The 17749-nt window shown below is 35.8% G+C and overlaps 3 protein-coding genes and 1 non-coding gene across 10 annotated transcripts; 2 read left to right on the forward strand and 2 right to left on the reverse strand.

The window, feature by feature from the left end:
- Positions 1-1877: 1877 nt before the first annotated feature.
- TRNAL-CAA lies at positions 1878-1961 on the reverse strand. The gene has a single exon. It is a non-coding gene; the product is annotated as a tRNA-Leu (tRNA).
- A 2800-nt stretch (positions 1962-4761) lies between these two features.
- LOC122034515 (ATG8-interacting protein 1-like) lies at positions 4762-8593 on the forward strand. Of its 3 annotated transcripts, XR_006126717.1 has the most exons (4): positions 4763-5011; positions 5832-6605; positions 8099-8285; positions 8365-8593. XR_006126717.1 is itself a non-coding variant. In XM_042593799.1 (3 exons), the coding sequence occupies exons 2-3, from the start codon at positions 5862-5864 to the stop codon at positions 8204-8206; spliced, it is 852 nt and encodes a 283-aa protein (XP_042449733.1). In that variant the 5' UTR covers positions 4762-5011; positions 5851-5861; the 3' UTR covers positions 8207-8593. The 3 variants fall into 3 exon arrangements, 2 of the variants coding, with proteins under 2 accessions (XP_042449733.1, XP_042449732.1); XM_042593799.1 differs by having other exon boundaries at positions 4762-5011; positions 5851-6605; positions 8099-8593; XM_042593798.1 differs by having other exon boundaries at positions 8099-8593.
- A 478-nt stretch (positions 8594-9071) lies between these two features.
- LOC122034516 (25.3 kDa vesicle transport protein-like) lies at positions 9072-17228 on the reverse strand. 4 transcript variants are annotated; one of them, XM_042593800.1, is made up of 10 exons: positions 12945-13321; positions 12767-12869; positions 12584-12688; positions 12425-12489; positions 10529-10685; positions 10214-10442; positions 9916-10076; positions 9704-9847; positions 9559-9626; positions 9072-9453 (listed from the first exon to the last, which is right to left on the reverse strand). In XM_042593800.1, exons 5-10 carry the CDS (start codon positions 10623-10625, stop codon positions 9346-9348), a joined length of 807 nt encoding a protein of 268 aa, XP_042449734.1. In that variant the 5' UTR covers positions 10626-10685; positions 12425-12489; positions 12584-12688; positions 12767-12869; positions 12945-13321; the 3' UTR covers positions 9072-9345. The 4 variants fall into 4 exon arrangements, with proteins under 4 accessions (XP_042449734.1, XP_042449736.1, XP_042449735.1 ...); XM_042593802.1 differs by lacking the exons at positions 12425-12489; positions 12584-12688 and adding an exon at positions 17090-17228 and having other exon boundaries at positions 9072-9626; positions 12945-13050; XM_042593801.1 differs by lacking the exons at positions 12425-12489; positions 12584-12688.
- LOC122034514 (U-box domain-containing protein 33-like) lies at positions 13420-17749 on the forward strand. Of its 2 annotated transcripts, XM_042593795.1 has the most exons (8): positions 13420-13702; positions 14332-14456; positions 14591-14712; positions 15022-15126; positions 15260-15653; positions 15852-15992; positions 16339-16848; positions 17057-17749. In XM_042593795.1, exons 1-8 carry the CDS (start codon positions 13420-13422, stop codon positions 17747-17749), a joined length of 2373 nt encoding a protein of 790 aa, XP_042449729.1. The 2 variants fall into 2 exon arrangements, with proteins under 2 accessions (XP_042449729.1, XP_042449731.1); XM_042593797.1 differs by lacking the exons at positions 13420-13702; positions 14332-14456 and having other exon boundaries at positions 14604-14712; positions 15018-15126.

Consider the following 17749-nt stretch of genomic DNA (forward strand, 5'->3'; position numbering starts at 1 on the left):
TAATTTTTTTAATGTCTATTTAATTATTTAATCAATGGGCCCTAGTAATATTGGGGCCCTAGGCATATGCCTTAATGACCTATGTTTTGAGTCGGGCTTGTCCCTTGGCAACGGTCAAGTTGACTGGCCGAATGCGCCGTCTATGGCCTTGGAAGGCGCCTTCACACTGTTCATCGAAAGCGCGGAGGCGCTTTCAGCTCCACTTAGCTCCTTTGTTGTTGCGATCTCCTGGGTGATTTCGGCCACTGGAATAGGGCTCACCCAAACCTAATTTCCGGCCTTCTCCTCGAGCAGGTTTCTGCTCCGACTTCTCGTCCCTCGAACATCGTGCACGTCCTTCTCATCCATCGGCGTACTCTTCCGCAGCGTCTCGTCCCTCGGACGCAGCGTCTCGTCCCTCGGACGCAGCGTCTCGTCCCTCGGACGCATTGAGCCCATCGACTCTCTCTCTTGTCGTCCTTCTAGCTAGCCGTGTCTTCCACTCGACTTCCTGTGCTGCTAAGCTCTTGCACACTTAGACATAGGGATCAGAAAATAATATGACCTAACCTAACTTGGTTGATCACACCAAAAACAACCTTGGAGTTCCAACAATCTCCCCCTTTTTTGATGTAAGCAACCCAAGTTAAGTTAGGGTTAAATAAAAAAAATAATAATTTCAATATTAAATTTATAAATTTTACACTCTACTTAGGAAATATATAGATAAATATATTAAATTTCTTTATTAGAATAAAATTATAGATAAATATATTAAATTTCTTTATTAGAATAAAATTATAAATTTTAATAAGAATAGTATAATTTTTTCTAAATATATAATTTAATTTTTAATAAATATTTAAATTTGTAATTATTGAATTCGTTTAGACTAATAAAAGTTTGAATAAGCTCCATGAATATATTTGTTAAATAAAATTCGAACTCGGCTCAATTATAAATAAGCTAAACTTAAATATTCAAGAGTTCGGCTCAACGTGATTACGGTCCTATGCTTATAAATAGGGTTGTAAATGAACCAAACGTCCATGAACAAGTTTGGAGTTTGGTGTTCGACTTGATAAGAGCTTGTTTATGTTCATTCAATATACATAAGGTTAATTAAACAAACAAGGTTGAACAGTTCGTTAAACTAAACAAACAAACTTGAACACATATGTGTTCAGCTCGTTAACGTTCGTGAACAACGTTCATGAATAATTTTACAAACCATATTTATTAATAAAACTCTTTTCAATATGCTAAATAAACAATAAAATAAAATAAATAAATAAATTTAAATTATCAAACTCAATAACTATTCAAACAACTAAAAATTTCAAACAATCAAATAAGTTTGAATTGAGAGTTTGATAATATCTAAACGAACCAAGCTCGAACCAAGCTCAAGTCAAGTTTGAATTGAGAGCTTAGCTTGATCCTCCATATCCGTGGGGCCGACACTAGGGGCCGCTAAGGTAGCGGATCTACCTTTGAATTGAGAGATTGATAACATCTAAACGAACCAAGCTTCAACCAAGTTTCAAACAAGTTCAAGCTCATAAAAAATAAACCAAGTCAAGCTTGAATATTCATTTCAAAAGCTTGGTTTATTTTAAGCTCGGCTCGACTCAGCTCGATTTGATTATCTTATCAAATAAGTTTAAACACCCCAAAGCTCGCTCGACATGTTTACAACCCTACTTATAAATGACTTAATTATTACAATGACGTATGGCAATAAGTAATTAAACGAGTTGGCAAAATAAAATATATAAATCTGCATTTATACATTTTTATAAAAATAAAATATTTCCAGTGGAATTTGCTGTATTTTCCTTCTTTTTTACTTCAAATATAAATTATTTTTTTAATAATAAAAAATAATAAAACAAAATTGTCAGAAGTGGGATTTGAACCCACGCCCTCGTTAGAGGACCAGAACTTGAGTCTGGCGCCTTAGACCACTCGGCCATCCTGACATCTTGCCATTATATGTTCCTAAATCAAATATAATTGTGAAAAAATTTATAACTAACATTTATTTTATCCATATGATAAAAAAAATTCTTTAAAATTTTATCAAACGTATACCTTACCTTTTATTTCGTACCTAGCTCTAGTTCTTTGTCCCATAAAAATTGTCCATCGACTAAATAATTTGAGAAGTACAGATGGATAATCCAGTAATTTGAGCACGATAGGCATATGATGTGTTAGGCAAGAGTTTTAAATTCTGGTTGTATGGAAAGCCCATCCCACCTGTTATTATGGCATCGTGCTTGGAGACTTTTTCATTTTCTTTACCTACCACTATGTATCTAATCCTCGACTAATTCTGGGGATGACTAGTTTGATCTTACAAAAAATTTTCACTGACTATTATGATAAATTTAAAAGTGCTTATATCAGACAACCCAACCGCCCAATAATCTAACATCTTAGATTTATCATTCTGTTAGAGAAAAACATTTTATAATATGTCAAAGTTAAAAATCAAACTATAAATATTTTAGAAACCATAGAAGTACTTTACTCTTACACCGTAGTCGGGGCTAATATACATTGATTATGAATTAATTGTCTTTTTTTTTGTTGGATTTTAGAAAAATGATATATATGGGAAGAATCTCAAGAAAATATTTAAGAATAAATACATATGATTGAGTCCATAAAAAATGAAATGATGGATCATAAATTTATCTATCCTTAAATTTTTTGTTTTTGAAATTTTTTTCTAAATTTTAAATGAGATAAACACATAAATATAAGTTGATTAAAAAGTGAAGTTAGAAGAAAAAGAAATTAACAATGTTAAGAAAAGTAATAGATGAAAGGATAAGATTAATTTTCTTAATATTTTATTGATAAACAAATAATTTATTTATAAACTAACATATAATTCATACTCATTAACTTTACTAATTCCCTAACATTACCTAGGGCTATACATCAACTAAATGTACTCAAACTTTAGGATATTTAGTTAAGTCAAGCTGAACCAAATCGTTAAATAATTATTTAAGTTTAACTTAGTTTCTTTAAGTTAAAATGAACCAAATCGTTAAATAATTATTTAAGTTTAACTTAGTTTCTTTAATTGAGCTTGTAAGCTTGACTTGACTTGAGTTCGGTTCAAGTTTGACTTAAGTTTTATATTTTTTTGATGTTATCGAGTTTTCAATTCAATTTTTTTTATTATTTGAATTTTTTATATTTTGAGCTTCTTTGGTCATTTATTAAGCTTAATAATAAAAATTTATTTATTTATTTAATATGTTGATAAGAATTTTGTTAATGAACATGATTTATGAATTTTTAATTTTATTCATGAACATGTTTATGAATATTAGTCATAAATAAATTCATGAACATGTTTGTGAACATTATTAATAATATTAACAAACTAAATACATATGTATTCAATCTTATTTGTTTAATTTAATGAGTTCTTCAAGTTTATTCATTTAATTAATTTTATGTATATTGAATGAACATAAATAACCTTTTATCAAACATAACACCAACCTTAATCACAAATATTTAATTCATTTATACCCCTAACATTATCCACTAACTCCTCAACATTAGCCGCTAACTCCGGAATACAACCCCTACCTTATCATTTATCATCCACTGACTCAACTACATATTCAAAACTTGCTACTTTTGAATCGTAAATCATCATATGAAAATAAGAATCAAATCCTGAAGAACAATTTTTTATAAAACAAAATTCCAACCATCTAAATTAGAGATGACAATAGAATTTGAATTAATTTCAAATTCTTCATATCAAATGTACATTTTTTATACCTTTACCCATTAAAAGATCAATTATTTTATACTAATAATTTTTTTTCTTTCTATCCAACTATCAACATTCAATAAAAATATATTAAAATTAACATATTATATATATATATACTCAGCTTATAAACCAAACAATAACATTAGATTGATTAAATCCATTTTCATTCAAATCTACTATCAAAATATTCTCATTTCTTATTTGCGGCTTAAATCAAACGCCACTTCAACATCAACAAAAGTATATCATAGATTTTGAGAAAAAAAAAATTCTTTAAGATATATATATTATTTAATTAATTATTCAGATCAAAATTATCAATAATTCTTTTATATCCTCCTCTAGAGTCGTCAATTTGGATTGGGCCCGTCGGATTGGCCCACCTCGTCAAACAATTTAAGCGAGTTGGGTTGAAATTTTATCAACCAAAGTCCGCCATAGGCCGACCCGCCTAGGCCCGCGACTCGCGCGGGTCGGCTCGCTCGGGCTTGGGTTGACCCGCGGGTTGAAAAACAAATATAAGCTAAGTTTTAGACTACTTTATTATCTTTCTTTGTTATAATTTTGAAATAAAATAGTACTTTTCATCCAACATAAGTACTCGTTTGTGTTCATTACATGTTTATGTATATATTTAATTGTAGAATTTTTTTTTGAAATAAAATGTTGAACATATGAAATATTTTTTAATTTTTTTAAAAATTGTTGATGGACCCGCGGATTGGTTCGCTAAACCCGTAACCCGCCTTAGAATGGGTTATGTTGAAAATTTCCCAATCCGCCAACTTGACGGGTTGTCCGTCCCACCCTGCCAAATGATTAACCCGTCATGAATCGACCCACCCCGCTACGAGTTGACCCGTCTCACAATTCTATCCTCCTCGTTTTCAATGAAATTCGAAGGAAATTATACCAAACTTAATTTATTTTTATTTTCTATTGTAAGTAAGAACAAGTCGCCATCCCTGTTTTTATTTATTGTTAAAATAGAAATGATGGTTGCTCTTTCTTCCGTGGAAGCTTTACTGAGTTTAGATCTCGATCTCATCGCCAAAGCTACGTGTGAAATTGAAACCGCGACGATTCCTTGCCTATTTTCGTAAAAAGGCAAAACCGCTCCGATCGACAAGTTTTCTTGGGCACGCAGATCGCTCGATGGCTTCTTTCAATTCGGATCGCCTCTGCCTCCGCTAGCGCCTGCCCAAAGTCGCCACCTCCGAGGTACTTTTCTTGCTCTGATTCTGCGTTCATCGATGAAACTTGAGGTTCTCTGGCGACAAGTTGCGATTTTTATGCTTTTCCCGATGAGCTTGTTTTCCTTGATTTCTTTTGAAGAGTCCTTTCGCCCTGGATTCGTTCTTCCCTCTTGGGCGGTGAGCAAGGGGCGATTTTTTTTTTTTTTTTATGATTTCTTGCTTCTCGTGCTTTGTTTCCTGCTTTTGGTAGGATCTTAGTGCCCCCGCACGCTACGCGATTAGGGTTTCGAAGACTAGTGGTTGTTCAAGTTCCCCTTTTTGTTCAGTACCTTCATTTGTGGCATTCACAATGGCATGATTTCGTTTCTTGGTCTTCCTTTTTTTGAGTAAAGATGACTCATGCCTTTGTGTTTATGGATGCTGTTTTCACAGTTAATGCTTAGTCTAAAAAGGTTTGGTTCAGATGAGCAGTTTGAGATTCTAATTTAGGCATTATAATTTTAGTTTATATGCTTTGCTTGTCTACTCTGTATTCTTAACAGTAATAATGTTTTCAGATAAAGTTTAGAGTTATCTCTGGTTTGTTAGCCTAACTATTGAATTTACCTAACTTATTCCTTTCTCTCTGTTTCCAATCGATATTGAATTAACAACAACAAGAAGAAGAACCGAGCCTTTCCAATCAGCTTATTTTGAGTAATTTGTTTAGTTTTTGTGGATTTTGTCCTTAACTGAAAAAACACATCTAGAACTTTGCCTGATTGTGGTCATTCGGTTTATTATATTTAGCTTCTTTAATTATGAAGCCATTTGTCTAATTATTATTTCTATGTATTATCTCAAAGCGTCCGTCGTACGTATTAGATTCTTCAGAAATGGCTGATGAAGAGAAAGGATCCCAAGGGACTTGTTCTGATGCAGTCGATTGGGAGGTTGTTTCTATGACAGCGTCCATTTATGCCGCTGCACCTGGGCCTGCTGATTTTGCTCCACCGTACGAGAGTAAAGATAAGGAAAAGGATTCTTCTGCTCCATTATTCATGTCAAGTCACTTTGTCTTTCCACCGATGGAGCATGAAGGTCTTGAATCGAAGGATAAGAATGAACTTGAAAATAAATTCAAAGAGACCGATGCTGAACCTGATAAGACTCTCAAAGAAAGCCTTATTTCCGAGCTAGAAAGCTTGCGCGGAATTCAGTTTTATGAGAAAGATAATGATCTTTCAGTTGGAAATATCGATAGTAATGAAGGGAAGGTTCTACGAGAAATGAGCCTGGCTTTGGATGAACAAGTGCTGCCGGCTTCTGAAGGTTTTCATGATTTTCATGCTGAAACTGGTATAAGTGGGGATTCCCATTGCAGTTCGCAAGCTGATAAACTGAAACCCTCTTATTCACCCGAACAAGAGGAAAATACAAGTGAAAGACATGGCATTCCATGTGGAACATGGTGGAAGAGGCATGCAGTAACTTTATATAATCATGCAAAGGAAGCAAACACATTTTGGTCTGTTCTTGTCGCTGCTGCTTTAGTGGGCTTTGCAATTTTAGGGCAACGGAAACAAGCAGCGAAACCTGAGCTCCAGCAACTCAAATTACATTTTGGCCCTAATGATCAGGTGCGAATAGTTTGATGCTAAGTTACAATGAATAATATTATCTTTTCTTTTATCTTTGCATTTCTTCCTTCGTAAGTTATCATGTGGACGTTTAGTTTCAGTTTATTTTACCTGTAAGCTTTGAGACGATTCTTTTGGTGCCTGAATTTTTGTTAAATAGAAGTTCGACACAGTGTGAAGTCTTTGTAATTTGACAATCAGATGAGAAATTCTGTAAATGTTTCTAAACTATATTTATTTAATTTATGTAGAAGCTAGTCAAATAAATCAACCTACCCTATCTACTACTATTAGAAGTCTATGTGAGAGCCTCATTTATGCAGTTTGAAAAATAGTGAAAAACTAAACTGGATCAAAATGACCCCTATTCTATTACTCGTAAGAATTCTGTAAGACTTGCTATGTATGGCTGCCCAACGTCTTGTTCTTCTTATTTCTTTCAGTATGATGAAATCATACGGTTGAATTGAAATTTTCCGCAAGAATGAGTTGACTGTTTTCCTATATATTATTCCATGCCTTGTGAATGTCCTTTGTTTTTATTGCAGTTTATTTCCTTGAATTTGAAATGATAGAAAATGATATCTAATCAGACAAACTTTTAATGAAGTGGCAGAATAGACATCCTCATCAGCATATCGAGGATGAGTTGCTTTCATAAGGTTCCTATATGTGCTCTCTAAAAATTAACATCCGCGTGCCTTCTGCTATATCAGCACAAGGATAAAAATTGTGTTTGATTTCATTCATGTGGTTATAAAGCATGGAATCAACGGCCATGAGTGAAAGTCGTGTGTTTTTTTCCCTGTTCGTAAGTCTAATCTTGAATCTGAAACAAGGTAATATATATGATTATCGATGTATGCCTCACTTCAAGCTTCTTCTAACTTTTTCATTATAAACAATTGAGTGATAAAATGCCAGTTTCTCAATTTGAAGCTATGATGGAGGAACCTAACTATATGTCTGTAACTCAATATTAGCATTTCACCTCTTTTTTCAGTAATTCAAGTGCTTAGCCGTCTTATTACAGATCAGAATGTGCCGGTGTTGGAGTTTAATTGAACATTATGTAGCACATGATGACTAGGAAGAACAGTAGGACACACCTTGTGTACTAATTAGTCATACCGAGAAACACTTTGTAGCCGACTATGAATAGGAAATTGGTAAAACCATGAAAGCATTTAGGTAAAAATATGCTCACGATCTTTATAATTACTACGAGATCACCACTAATTTACTTCCCGAGAGAACAAGGATTGGGGTAAGCCAATATCCAACCCTGTCTGGATTAGTGTTGACGAACACCTTGTGCATGCCTAACTCCACATTTGTTCATGACATTATTGTGACATGGATGTTTCTTCTGATCCTCTTTACCATTACAAGTTAATGATACTGCTACGACATCGGTGGTTACTACTCATGTTGATTTTAGATTCTATATTTAATGCACTTAGTAAACCTTTGTTATCTTCTCTCGATCGCAGCCTGTGAATCTGACACTGGGACCAATGAATCAGATTAAGTGTATTTTTACTAGTGATCATCAGCAAAGTTCTCCGCTCGGAGCTGCTGCTGTTGCTGCATACAACTAGTGGTGCTTTCTGATGCTGGTGGAGATGGCGACAAAAGTTACTGATGTCTATATGCATGTAAATAATGACAAGATTTTCGGTATGTTTGTCCTAGCTATTTCATAATCTGGTGTCGAACTTAGTCAATGATTTCAGACTGCAAATAGTTCTTTATGCAGAAAATTAAAGTGTTTATTGATGGTGGTTTGATGACTTTTCTTCGAAATGAGATCCGGGATGCTAAGCGAAATGAAGTGTTTGCTTGAGTTTCTTAGACCTCAATGCACTTATACCATCCCTTGGTGTTCTCTTGAAGTGTATAGTCACTTTTCTTAAGGCTTCCATTTATTGTATCATCTTATAGTACTTTCTTTGGAGCTCCGTCATTTATGTATATCTTTTGTGTTAGTTTTCGTCTCCCTCTTGTACCTTTCATTCAAGCAAAATGATTGTGTAGCACTCGTTGATTCTTCGATAATTGTTTGTAGTGGTCTCGCAAACTAGGCCCTAATGGTTTTCCTCCATTAAAAGCTTATGTAAAAGAAAGGAGTTTGGTATAACGGTGAAATTGGTATCATATGACTTAAAAGTCACATGTTTGAGTTGCAGAAGCAACTTTTTATAAAGTAAGATAACACTATGTACAATAGACGTTTCTTTGAGATCATTAAATGATCGAATAGCGCTTATTGATTCTTTGATACTTGTTTGTAGTGCTCTGGCAAACTAGGCCCTAATGTCTGCCTCCATTAGAAGCTTATGTAAGGCCAATGCCCAATGCACAAGATCTTGACCACATTCTTTTAATAAATATAGTTTCTTAAGTCTGTTAGATAAATTTAATTAGCCACTAATTCTCCCAAACAATCACCAAACCAAGAATCAATTCAGTCTCCAAACAAAATCACATCAACTCAATTTAATGAAATTGCAGAATCCAAATTCTCTCAGGAAATATTAACAATCATGTTGAATAACATCAATTCTCTCAATGGTTATTTTAGCTGACAAGCAAGTTAACCATTACAGTAAAGTGATGACTTGCTTTGTTGAGGAAGAGGGGTTCTTCATGAACCAGAGCATTTCCATTCTCCACTCTTCTTCTCCATGAATCCCTTGGAGGATCTTTGAGTCATCACAGGATGGATATATACCTCAAATCACCATGCTGTTAACATATCGTACTCGTTCAGGACAATACGCGTCCAAACGAGTATTGCAATTACGGCCACAATAATTGTTATTGGTGTCCATTTCAGGGCAATCACCTGTTTGTATACACAAATGAAGACATTCTTTTGTTTCTCTTAGTACTTCTTGTTACTGAACAAATATTCTGTAGCCTATTAGTCTCCCTTCCGTGTCATACTGACCTCAAGAACTTGTGAGCTCCAAATTGTCGACTTCGTCTGAGCACTGGCAGATGTTCTTGCTTCAGATCCTGCATTTTTTTTTATCTCCCTGAATTCACAAGGTAGACTAAAATTTATCTGTGCAGAAGAGGAGTTGAAACTTTACCTGATGAATGGCAGCTCCTCATTATGTTGGCTAATTCCTCCGTTGCAATATCAGGATCATTTCGGCGATCAGAATTCAACTTAAATAAATTCTCCTGTGTTCTTGTGTCCAAATATCTCTCTCTGATTTTGCCAATGACATAATCTACCAAAGATATTTACATTAGTTTATCTCATGATAAAGTTATGACCAATTTATGATAAATGAATTACCAAATCTTTTAAATGCATATGGCTCTGAGAATGACTCTAAAACTCTCCTATCAACCTTCGCAAGTGCATTTCGGAGATCCTGAAGATAGTAAAATGCCAATTTCCTTGGGTACCATGACTCACATAGGGCGATGCAGCAAATTCCATCTCCAACTAGACAACTGAACCAAATGAATCAGAACTGAGGAATACTAGATGGATGTCGACTCAGAGTATTGAGTATCATTGTCACAGTATTATCTATTATATCCAACGCATTTACAGAACAATATGAATTTATAAAGTAAAAAAGACTTACTGGAAACAATGGTGATCAATAAGGACTGTCATCTTGGGGTTTGTCAAGGCTCCTCTTGAGATCTCCTTGAGCACAAGCTCTGCCTTATACTTGTAGGATGACAAGACAAGATTATCTTCATTCAAGTGAGCTGGTGCTTGTGACATAGGCAGTCCATCCCTCAACCTTCCAACCAAGGTTAGCTTCACCATCTTTAGAGTGCCAACTTTTGCATTCAATTCAGCAGGAGCTTCAAATGAAGGAAGATAAAGGACAGGAAGAAGACTGTTTATAGGGAAAAGGAAAGGGAGAAGAGGATTGGGGTGCAAGTTATACCTTTTGGAGCAGAAAGAAAGCTTAAGGAGGTGAGATAAGTTGGAACAAAGTTATCAGTAAGCTTTTCTTGGGATATACAGTTGCCTAACTTTTTCATTGTTCACTTTATTGAATCAATTGTCTTTTCAATCGGTGGCAGCAGGTGATGATGCACTCACTAGGAATAGGAAGCATTTCATGTAGAGTTGTTAAATACTTTTGGCTAAATATGCATGACAGTCAACAGTCAACTAAATATTAGTCCAGTTGCTAATTAAAAAAAGAGTTAATTATATACTTATCTAAAGACAATTAAATTTATACAATTTAATAAACTAATTAATAGTTCTTCAATTAAGTCATTAAATTAGTAAATCAATCCCTCAATAATTCTTTAATTATCTTAGATAATTAATTTATACAATTTAACAATAATACTCAAAACATAATTAATTAATTTATTCAATTAAGCTAGGAAAGCTAACTTGCATTTAAAATTTTAAAATAATTAAAATATTTTTAATTAATTAATAATTTGGGCCATTAATAATTAAATTTATTTCTTAAATAATTAACAATTTTAAATGTGAAATAATTATTTTATTTTTTAATTATCAACCAGATTGTTGATAATCAAATGCATTTAACTTAAAGCTTTTAACAATATTAGAGACATTAAATTTGTTTTAAATATAAATTGTTTCACTTCTAATGTTCTTTTCAGTCAATCCATACTTGTATTTTTAGACACGTTATTTATTTTAAAAAGCAGTCTTCGTTGTTAAGGATCAATAAACAACTCATCATTTGTGCTGTCCATGTCAAAAAGGAGAGGACGATACCTTCCCAACTAAGATGGAGTTGTACTAAAGATGCAAAGTAGTTGAGAAAGGTGGATCAAGATTAAACATGGGTACTTAATTTTGAGTCCAAATCCTTTGATCCGTAATCCCCGATCCCTTCCGTAATTTACACGTTAAATTACGGCTAGAATCCAACTAAAATTAGTTGTGATTTTCCCTGGATTCACCTTTCCACCAAGGTTATAATTTTGGATCAAGCCAGGCGGTAGGAGGCCACTGGCGGTGGACGGACTATATGATACTGAGTAGGAGTGGTCCGCCTACCATCGGTAGCCTCCGGTCGCCTGGCTCGACTCAAAATTATAACTTAGATGGAAAGGTGAACCTATAGAAGATTGCAACTAATTTTGATCAGATTTCGACCGTGATCTGACATATAAATTGTAGAAAGGACCGGGAAGGATCCAAGGATTGCATACCATATTTTTTTATAACAAATCATTTGTCTTCTAAAATTTTGGTATAGCTCCCCCAACCCCCACCACAAGTGTGCCTTTGCAATTTTTTTAAAATTAAGACATTATCTATGGGTTCAAGTTGATTCAACTTAAGGAAACATGCTATACATAATTAACCCAATCCAATCAGCCAATCGAACGGTGTTTATCTTGATCGACATGGTCGATCCAACATGACCACCTAATTCGACCTATTCAAAATAGACTGCCCATCATTATGTTTTTCTCGCTGGTTTAAAAATAAATAAATACAAGGTTCATGCTGAACTGCAGAACAAGCAATATAAAACATTTATAGGGAGTATAATTCATGATTCAAAAACATTTTTAAAAAACTGAATAAACTACTCAGTGATAACCAGTGTTTTGTACAATTAGGAAGCTTAAGTGAACTAATCAAGCATACCAGCTAGTTGCATCTAAACAATAAAATAATAATAAAAGGTAAAATAACATGCAAAAGAATTTAACACTTAAATAATTATTATGAGTCTGCTAAAAATATGGCCTTAGTGGGCTACTTGTCACATTACTAAGCAAGTCTTAATATGACAGAGATAATCCAGGATATCTTTGTCGGTGATTGGTCAACTTGCCTTTTCAATCAACGACTTCTCAATTGGCATTCAGAATCTTGATTCGTGAGAGGCATAATGTCAACCTAATCAAGAAATTAAGCATTCATCTTTAATCAATGAGAACCATAATACTGTCCTTGAGCACTTGTATGACTCAATTTAAAGTAGCCAACTTACAAATTCAATCTAAGAAAATATTTTCTTCACCTAACTTGGAAAATGTTTTCATGAAAGCTTCTCAAAGGACAAGGAGGCTATATTAAGAACAACGGTAAGGTGAAACTGAAATAAGAACATTGATAAAACATAATGAGCATAATGTTCAGCATGTGTGCAACAGCTTGAATCCAGTTAACTCACCGATTGGTTGAGATAAATCTCCTTGATTGCTATCAACAGCAGGAGATTGAGTGAAGTATCAATGCCTTGTGCTACCACAATGTTGAGTTCTTCATACATCATTCTACCATGAGCAATTAGTGATACAACTTGAAGAACTGTAAGCAAAACTAATAAAGACTAGCTTTTAGGTAATTACCATCTTACTGCAGTTCTTGGCCATCAAAAATAAAAACTCTTACTGCAGTCAAGCTCCTCCCAAATTGAACTTTACAATCATGTTCATCAACCTGTATTATGGACTTCTTTGGGAAGGGAATTTGCATTCAGGACTTGAAAGTTGTATGTTTGAAAAAGAAAATAGCACTTGAAAAACAATCTAACCCTATAGGTGAAGAACAAATAAGAAATTGTTTAATAGGATAATCTAACCAATTGTTGATGCTACCCTTCTGGACCACAAAGCATGACAACAACTACCAACAGGTTTCTTTATATATGTATATGCATACAATAAAACAATAAGGAAAGGATATATTCTAGACTTAGTTGCTTCCATCTTTTTGCAGGAAACAAGCGCCAATAGCCTCTCTTTCCTTATCCAGAAAAGAGAACAGAAGAGCCATCAAAGTTTGGACTTGAAGCCTTGAGTTGACCATGGCGTTGGTGAGCCCATGAGTCGTTCCTCTTCTGTTCAAATGGATAGGAGAAGCAGCGGGAGATTGCACTTATCAGGAGGTAGCAGAAGAAACCTAAAAGAGGTTGATGAGACATTATCAGCAGCAGTGGAGGTCTCAACATCTGAGAATGATGGGAGAAATGACAAGATGTATGTGGCAGTGGCAAAGGAGTTCGCGACTGGGAAGGACCACCTTGTTTGGGTGCTCAAGAACAACCCTATGATCAAAAAGATAGTACTCATCCATGTCCATGTACCCTCTCCAGTAGTCCCTATGAGTAAGAGCATACTCATCCCTGTGATCCTTATATTAACTGCTAGTTGGCTATGTCATTGAGTTATTTGTAGTGTTGAATCAAATGTGAATTGATTCTGGGTTTTGTTTGCTCTTCATTTTCTAAACTTCTCCAGCAGAAGTAGGAAAAGATTGGAGCTGCAGTGTTTGCTATGTCTAATGATTAGTTGGTAGATAATGAGATTCTTCTACTTAAAGGAAATAGAGAACTTTGTCTTGACCAGATTTAGCTCATCCTTTTAAATTGATCAATAATTTAGGAGCAGTTATGACTCTCCAGCGATCTTTTAGCAGTTCAATCATTCTTTCTTTCATCTTCTTCTCTTGTCTTCTCTTGAAGGCAAGGGAACATCAGTATCAACAACAACGATGTTACAAATACCAAAAAATAAAATACCAAAGAAGAAAAAAGGATATGTAACTTCGCTTCTAATGTTATTTTGGAGAACAAGCCTTACCTTAATGTTCAATTGTGACATAAGAAGAGAAAAGAGTCTCGACAAACACTTTGTGTGATATATGAGTTCTTATACTTGATACTTCTTTATGACTATATCAGGCTTTTATAGATTTTCAAGATCTCAACTATTGTGATTTTGCTATCCATTATAGAGGGAGCTTGGTTTCCAGCAAACCAGCTAGAGCCAGAGGAGGTCAAAGCATACAGGCAGATTGAGCAGGAGACGATGCAAAGAGCTTTAAATGAATATATTGATGGATGCTCAAGTATCAAAGAGGTGAATTAATCATTCCTATAGACTATGACTTTCATCCTTCATTGGAAGATTTCAAACAAAAAACTCTTTTACAACCGTTCCTAATTTATGTAAAAGAAGATTACACTCAACAGATCTATAAACGCACTTCACAGGTGCAAGTTGAGAAACTGGTCATTGAGGCAGATGACATTGGTCAGGGACTGCTACAACTCATCTCCCAACATAGAATTACCAACCTTGTTATGGGTGCTGCTGGAGATAAACATTATACGAAGTATGCTTAATCAACCCCTTCTTATGAAATACAAATTTGATTTTTTTCACATTATGTGCAATAGCAGTAGAAAATGCATTTTCAAATTCAGATTCCAATTGTGGTTTGCAATTGTGAAATTGACCTAAGACTATATTTCTTGGCTATTACAATTATATCCCATGCCATTTCATGTATGCTTTTACAGATAATTTGATGTGAAAATGTCAGTCATCAAAGTTAAATCATAATCCCAAAAGATTTTAATCTTCATCTTTATAAGAACTATTTTCCTAGTTCTAAATTGTAATTAGAATATTTGAAAGACAGCAACATGAAGGAGCCAAAGTCAAGGAAGGCATTGATGCTACAACAGGAAGCTGCTTCATTTTGCAAAATCTGGTTCATATGCAAAGGGAACCTCATATGCACAAGGTATGATCAATTGTATCTAGTTCACTTTAAAATTACTCGCAGAATAGTTTTGGGTTATTGCACCCATTCATGATAAATTCATAAGTTTATCTTTTTTTCTGTTCCTACATGACCTGGGATTCTGTTCAACCAGGGAAGCTGAACTTTATGGATCGGGAACAATGAATGTGCAGACAGATATCCCACCCAGACAATCCGAGAGCAACTTGAAAACCTCACCACAAATTCATGGGAAATACCTCAGTTTCTACTTGAACACTATTGAAGATGCACTGAAGAAAAAGCCCCTATCTATCACTTCTGCTCCAAATAATGAAGCCAAAATGGGGGCATTTGTTCAAGAGAAACACGGCTATCCATCAAATCCAGAGAGCAAAGGAGAAATTGTTCTTGATCTTTTGGAAGGGATTTCAAAGGGTTCTGGGAGCTCAATAAAATCAGTGAATGAGAAGATTTTCAGTAATACAAGTTCAATAAGGATTCTCATGAATGAGGAAATGGAAGGAGAGCCATTTATCTTGCCATTGGTGAGTGTACAAATAGTAATGGCTCTTTTAAATTTAGATCAAGGCATTAGTAACCAATAACTTTCTATAGTTGCATTGTATTGCACAGAAGAATTCATTAAACATTGTAATTATATGTTCAGTTTGCCTAATCTAGTAATCTTCTAAGAAGTTAAACTTCTATAGCAATGATATCACTAAACTATTTTTCTGTTATAGGAAGAGGCTAGGTTAGATGATGAGTTGTACAAAGATCTCAAGCATGCTGTCACAGAGGCAAAGAACTTAACTCAAGAAGCTTATGAACACTCAATGGGGTGTCAAAAAGCTGAAAGGGATTTACATGAGGCCCCACAGAAAGTAAGATTTACTGTGATTTTATGTCAATGACAGTGGAAATATATCAAGGCATACAGCCCAATACATTTCAAGGATGATTAACAATGATGTACAAGTATACAGCCTTAATGATCACCAGTATTTCTTTGATACAAATACAGCTTTTCTTTTTAGCAAATATCTGGTATGTATTGGATAATAGAATTAAAGAAACTAGGTTGATGTACACAACCAATTATAGTTAAAGATGGGGGTTAGGGATAAGATTCATGTATTTGATTCCAAATAGTTGTTCGGTGTGCTGGTGATGGTCATGGTGGTGTGATGATGAAAATCACTGCCTTAATGATCTTGTATGTATGTGCAGGCCAAAACAATAAAGCAAAGAAGAGAAATTGAGGCACGACCTTCACTAGAAAAGAGGGAATCAGAAGAGTTAAAAAGGCAATTAGGTGAAATGTTTGAAGAACTACAAGAGTCTCACGAGCAAATAGAGTCACTTGAACTCCAATTGGCTGATTCAAGGAAGACATCCAGGGATCTCAAAAAGAAGCTATTCGATACACATTACTTCCTCACCTCACTCCAACATAAGTATGTGGAACTGAGGAGTGAGCGGGATGATGCAATCAGAGAGGCTGAGCAACTGAGGCAAAAGATAGTGGAGCTGATGGCTGATGGCATTCATGGCACAGAGATCTTCACAGAATTCTCCTACTCTCAGTTGGAACAAGCAACCAACAATTTTGACCCTTCATTGAAGGTTGGAGAAGGCGGATACGGAAGCGTGTATAAAGGAGTGCTTTGCCAAAAAACAGTGGCTATAAAGATGTTAAATTCTGAAGGCATGCAAGGGCAAAAGGAGTTCCACAAAGAGGTATTCTAAGCATCTAAACAATGTCTGAATGTGCATTGCTTAATCTTGTTGTAGAGTTTGTATCTTTGATTCTAGAGTTCTTGTTTATACAGTTGAATCATATGTATGTTGAAAAAGAATCCACTGCTAGAATTAAAGGTCACAGAACAAGGTATTTGAATGTGATAGAAGTTGAAAATCTATATCTAACATTATCAATGTTCTGCAGGTTAATGTTCTGAGTAAACTGAGACACCCAAACCTGGTTCGCCTCATAGGTGTCTGCCCTGAAGCCTGGGCTCTCGTGTACGACTTCCTCCCCAACGGCAGCCTGGAGGACCGCCTCAACCGCAAGGACAACACGCCGCCGCTCCCCTGGCCGCTCCGCCTCCGCATCGCCACCGAGATCTGCGCGGCCCTCGTCTTCCTCCACTCCAACCCCGACCTCACGGTCGTCCACGGAGACCTAAAACCCGCCAACATACTCCTCGGCGCCGACTTCGTCACCAAGCTCGCGGACTTCGGGATCTCAGGACTACTCCAGGCCTCCAACAACTCCACCGCCCTCTACCGCTGCACGCACGCGATGGGCACCTTCGTCTACATGGATCCGGAGTTCCTCGCCTCCGGAGACCTCACGCCGCGCTCCGACGTGTACTCGCTGGGCATCATCATCCTGCAGCTGTTAACTGGGCGGCCGGCGTTCGGGATCAACCGGGCGGTTCAGGACGCGGTGGAGGGGGAGTGCCTAGGCGATTTGCTCGACGCGGCGGCGGGGGAGTGGCCGCGCGGTAAGGCGGAGAAGCTGGCGCAGCTCGGGCTGAGGTGCTGCGCGATCGTGCGGAAGAGCCGCCCGGACGCGAGGGAGGCGTTGAGGCTGCTCGAGGCTATCGCCAACTCCCCGACGCCGTCGTCCAAGTGA

The sequence above is a fragment of the Zingiber officinale genome, chromosome 11B, assembly GCF_018446385.1.
Source record: "Zingiber officinale cultivar Zhangliang chromosome 11B, Zo_v1.1, whole genome shotgun sequence".
NCBI classification, from domain to species: Eukaryota; Viridiplantae; Streptophyta; class Magnoliopsida; order Zingiberales; family Zingiberaceae; genus Zingiber; species Zingiber officinale.